Source organism: Setaria italica, chromosome I (assembly GCF_000263155.2).
Source record: "Setaria italica strain Yugu1 chromosome I, Setaria_italica_v2.0, whole genome shotgun sequence".
Taxonomy (NCBI): Eukaryota; Viridiplantae; Streptophyta; class Magnoliopsida; order Poales; family Poaceae; genus Setaria; species Setaria italica.
The window spans coordinates 32127425-32130357 of NC_028450.1; the positions used below are offsets into that span (position 1 = coordinate 32127425).

General features: G+C 43.2%; 1 protein-coding gene across 1 annotated transcript; it reads right to left on the reverse strand.

Annotated features, from left to right (window-relative positions):
• Window positions 1-56: 56 nt before the first annotated feature.
• On the reverse strand, window positions 57-2383 carry LOC105914285 (wall-associated receptor kinase 2). The gene is made up of 2 exons (XM_012845427.2): window positions 1348-2383; window positions 57-693 (listed from the first exon to the last, which is right to left on the reverse strand). The coding sequence occupies exons 1-2, from the start codon at window positions 2267-2269 to the stop codon at window positions 143-145; spliced, it is 1473 nt and encodes a 490-aa protein (XP_012700881.1). The 5' UTR covers window positions 2270-2383; the 3' UTR covers window positions 57-142.
• Window positions 2384-2933: the final 550 nt, after the last annotated feature.

The window sequence follows — 2933 nt, forward strand, 5'->3', positions numbered from 1 at the left end:
ATTACTGAATTGATTTACTTTCCTTCTATTTTCAAGTACAAGCGATGTTAGTTCTGTACGCGTACCGAAGGAGAAGCCGGATGTACCTGTGCAGCCGGTTCTTTATAATATTTTGAAAAATGAGATGCTGTTCAAATATAGTTTAGGAGAGAAATATACCTGTACAATTGTTTTGCAGGTATGGATTTCCATGGAAGCCATCATTACACTTGCAGAGATACCCATAATTTGTTTTCCCTCGCCTGATATCTTGGCAGTTACTGTTGTGACTGATACACGCATAGTATTTCGGATTACTTTGCTTAGCTTGTTGACAAGTCAAGTTTGCAACAACCCACTTTATTACTATTTCATCTTCCCGTGAGAAATCATAAATACCATCCACAACCGACGACATATCATAAGAGTCCCGAAATTCGCCAGTACCATCATAGTTGGAATTGACTATCCTTTCCATGTTATTGGAGCTTGTGTCATTCAGCATGTTGCTAACAGCCAGAGACCCATCATCAAGTGATATTCGAGTCACACGATATTGTGCGTACCGACGGTCAAGAACGGTGCCATCACTTGTGCAGTTGAGTCGAAAGTTATCATTTGCATAACAACCTTCTTCAATCCCAAATGGGAATGGAATACTAATGTTCCCACATGATCTTGTACAGTTCTCTTTGGGCGTTGTTGAATCGTAAGCTGCTTCATGACAAATAAATAAGGTGAGGAAGTAAGACTAAATCTAAAGAAATTAATAAGGCTACCTTAGAAGAAAAAGATTCTTCTGGTTTCACAAGCTCTGTGAGACAATAAATATTTTCAAGCTGTAGCTAGCCATAAATTGCATGACAAGCCAAACTGCGGCGGCAAAAATCCCATGCCATACTTGTACGTGGCTAGAAAAGATGTTGCTAGCAACTAGAAAATGTGTAACATGCCGCAGCTTATCACAAGCGAAACAATAACCTTATTTTTTTTATAGCAGCCGCACATTTGGTGTGGCAACGACAACCAAACGAGGTACTCCCTCCGTTCCAAGTTGTTATTCCAACTTTTTTTTAGAAAGTTAAAGCGTTTGAAGTTTGACCAAATTTATACAATAAAGTACTAACATTCATGATACCAAATAGGTACTATTAGTTTCTTCATTAAATATATTTTTATAGTATATCTATTCGGTGCCATAAACTTTTGTGATCTTTTCTATATAATTTTGGTCAACAATAAAATGATTTGCCTCTCCAAGAAAATTAGAATGACTTATAATTTGGAACGGAGGGAGTAAATCTAGAACTATATATGCTGAATTATTTAAAATATCGTGAAAACAACAAGAAGCAACGAGGTATAGACCTTGGATGCAGCCATTTACGATGTAGGGGTTGCCTTTCCCGTAATAATTGGGGCATGAGCAACTGTAGCCTCGTCCATATTGTAGATCTTGGCAGTTGCTTTCATTATTACAAGCATAACTATCCTTATTCACTCGGGCACGTTCACAATTTGGTTGGTCCGTGATGGCGATCTGAATTCTTGTATCATGAACATTGCTTGTGTTTACCCAACTCGAGTAAAGATCACCCAAAACGAATCTATAATACCATGGTAGTAAAACCTTGACATCATTTAGTTGTGCTCTTGTACCGTTGAGGCGGACGAGTTTAACCATAAAGGCTGGCAGGTCCCTCGTCAACTCGATGCTGCAGCAGCCAATCCCATCACGACAGGAGCCGAAAACATTTGCCCTCTCCGTGGTCCGGTCATCTGCGCATATGCTCATGCAAGAACCAATGAGGTCAGTCCAGTTATTACCGAACATGTAGACTTCGAGACCGCATCCAACGACATACAAAGCATCGTTAATTTCACTGATAACAGCGCCACCATCAGGGGTACCCCAGGACATGTACGTGTCCACACCTTGCCCCATGGTGACGTTAAAACCAACAGTAGAAGCAGAAGCCATATTGCTGCCGACGTCTATAGAAGTGATCTGAGTGGTACTGTTTCTCAAGAAGAGCCTAGGAGGACGAGCTGTCTGGTTGCAGGTGAGCTCGAAGCCTTGCCGGAAGCAACCAGAGCCTATCCCGAAGGGATAGGAGATTTCGACATCCCCGCAGTGGGTGGGGCAGCTAGTCAAGGAGCCATTGGAAGGGATATGCAGGATGCCGTTGCTGCTAGCGTCTCCATGGACGGCCGTGGCCAGCGCTCGCGGAACAGCGGCCAAGCAGGCGAGCACAACACACATGCCAACTAGAACTCCGGCGGAGGACATCGTTGTATATATGGGTGACCTGTGTGTTTGTGTATCTGTGGCTGGTGTTGGGATCGGTGGGTAACAAAATGAGAGGCAGCTTGTGGCAATGTGCACTGTCTACACCATATATACTATTGTTATCCTGAGACTGCACAAGCAGTAGAGGGGTTTGTGCTGTTAATCCAAGGAGGAAGTGAGTATGGAATTCCAGGGGCAGCAGTCCCATCAGATGTTACGGTCGTCGCTGGGGCCAAAAAAATACAAGACTCGCCAATAACCTGCGTTGTTGACTTGCTGGTCCACGCCTATTGCTGACGGGCCATGTGTTTCGATCTGATATCTTCTCACTTCATCAATAGGACCGGAGTAAAGATATCCCTGTCATCCTAAGCTAAACGTTCTGGTTAACTATAACCTCACCTACTGGTAAACTTGATGCTAACATATATCAACCGTGGACTGACTACGTACATCACTTACATGGTCTGTCTAGTCTTCTCACGAGTACTCGAGAAAATCCATCTCAAAATAACAAAGGAAGTGTCTCTACGCTACGCATATCACAATCCTTACAGCAGGGTAAAATGGACCGAATACCACCCGGCGTATATGGTCCAGGTAAATTACCCGTCATCATCAATCAAAAAACCTCACAAGTCAGTCCTGCAGCAATCACGGGGAC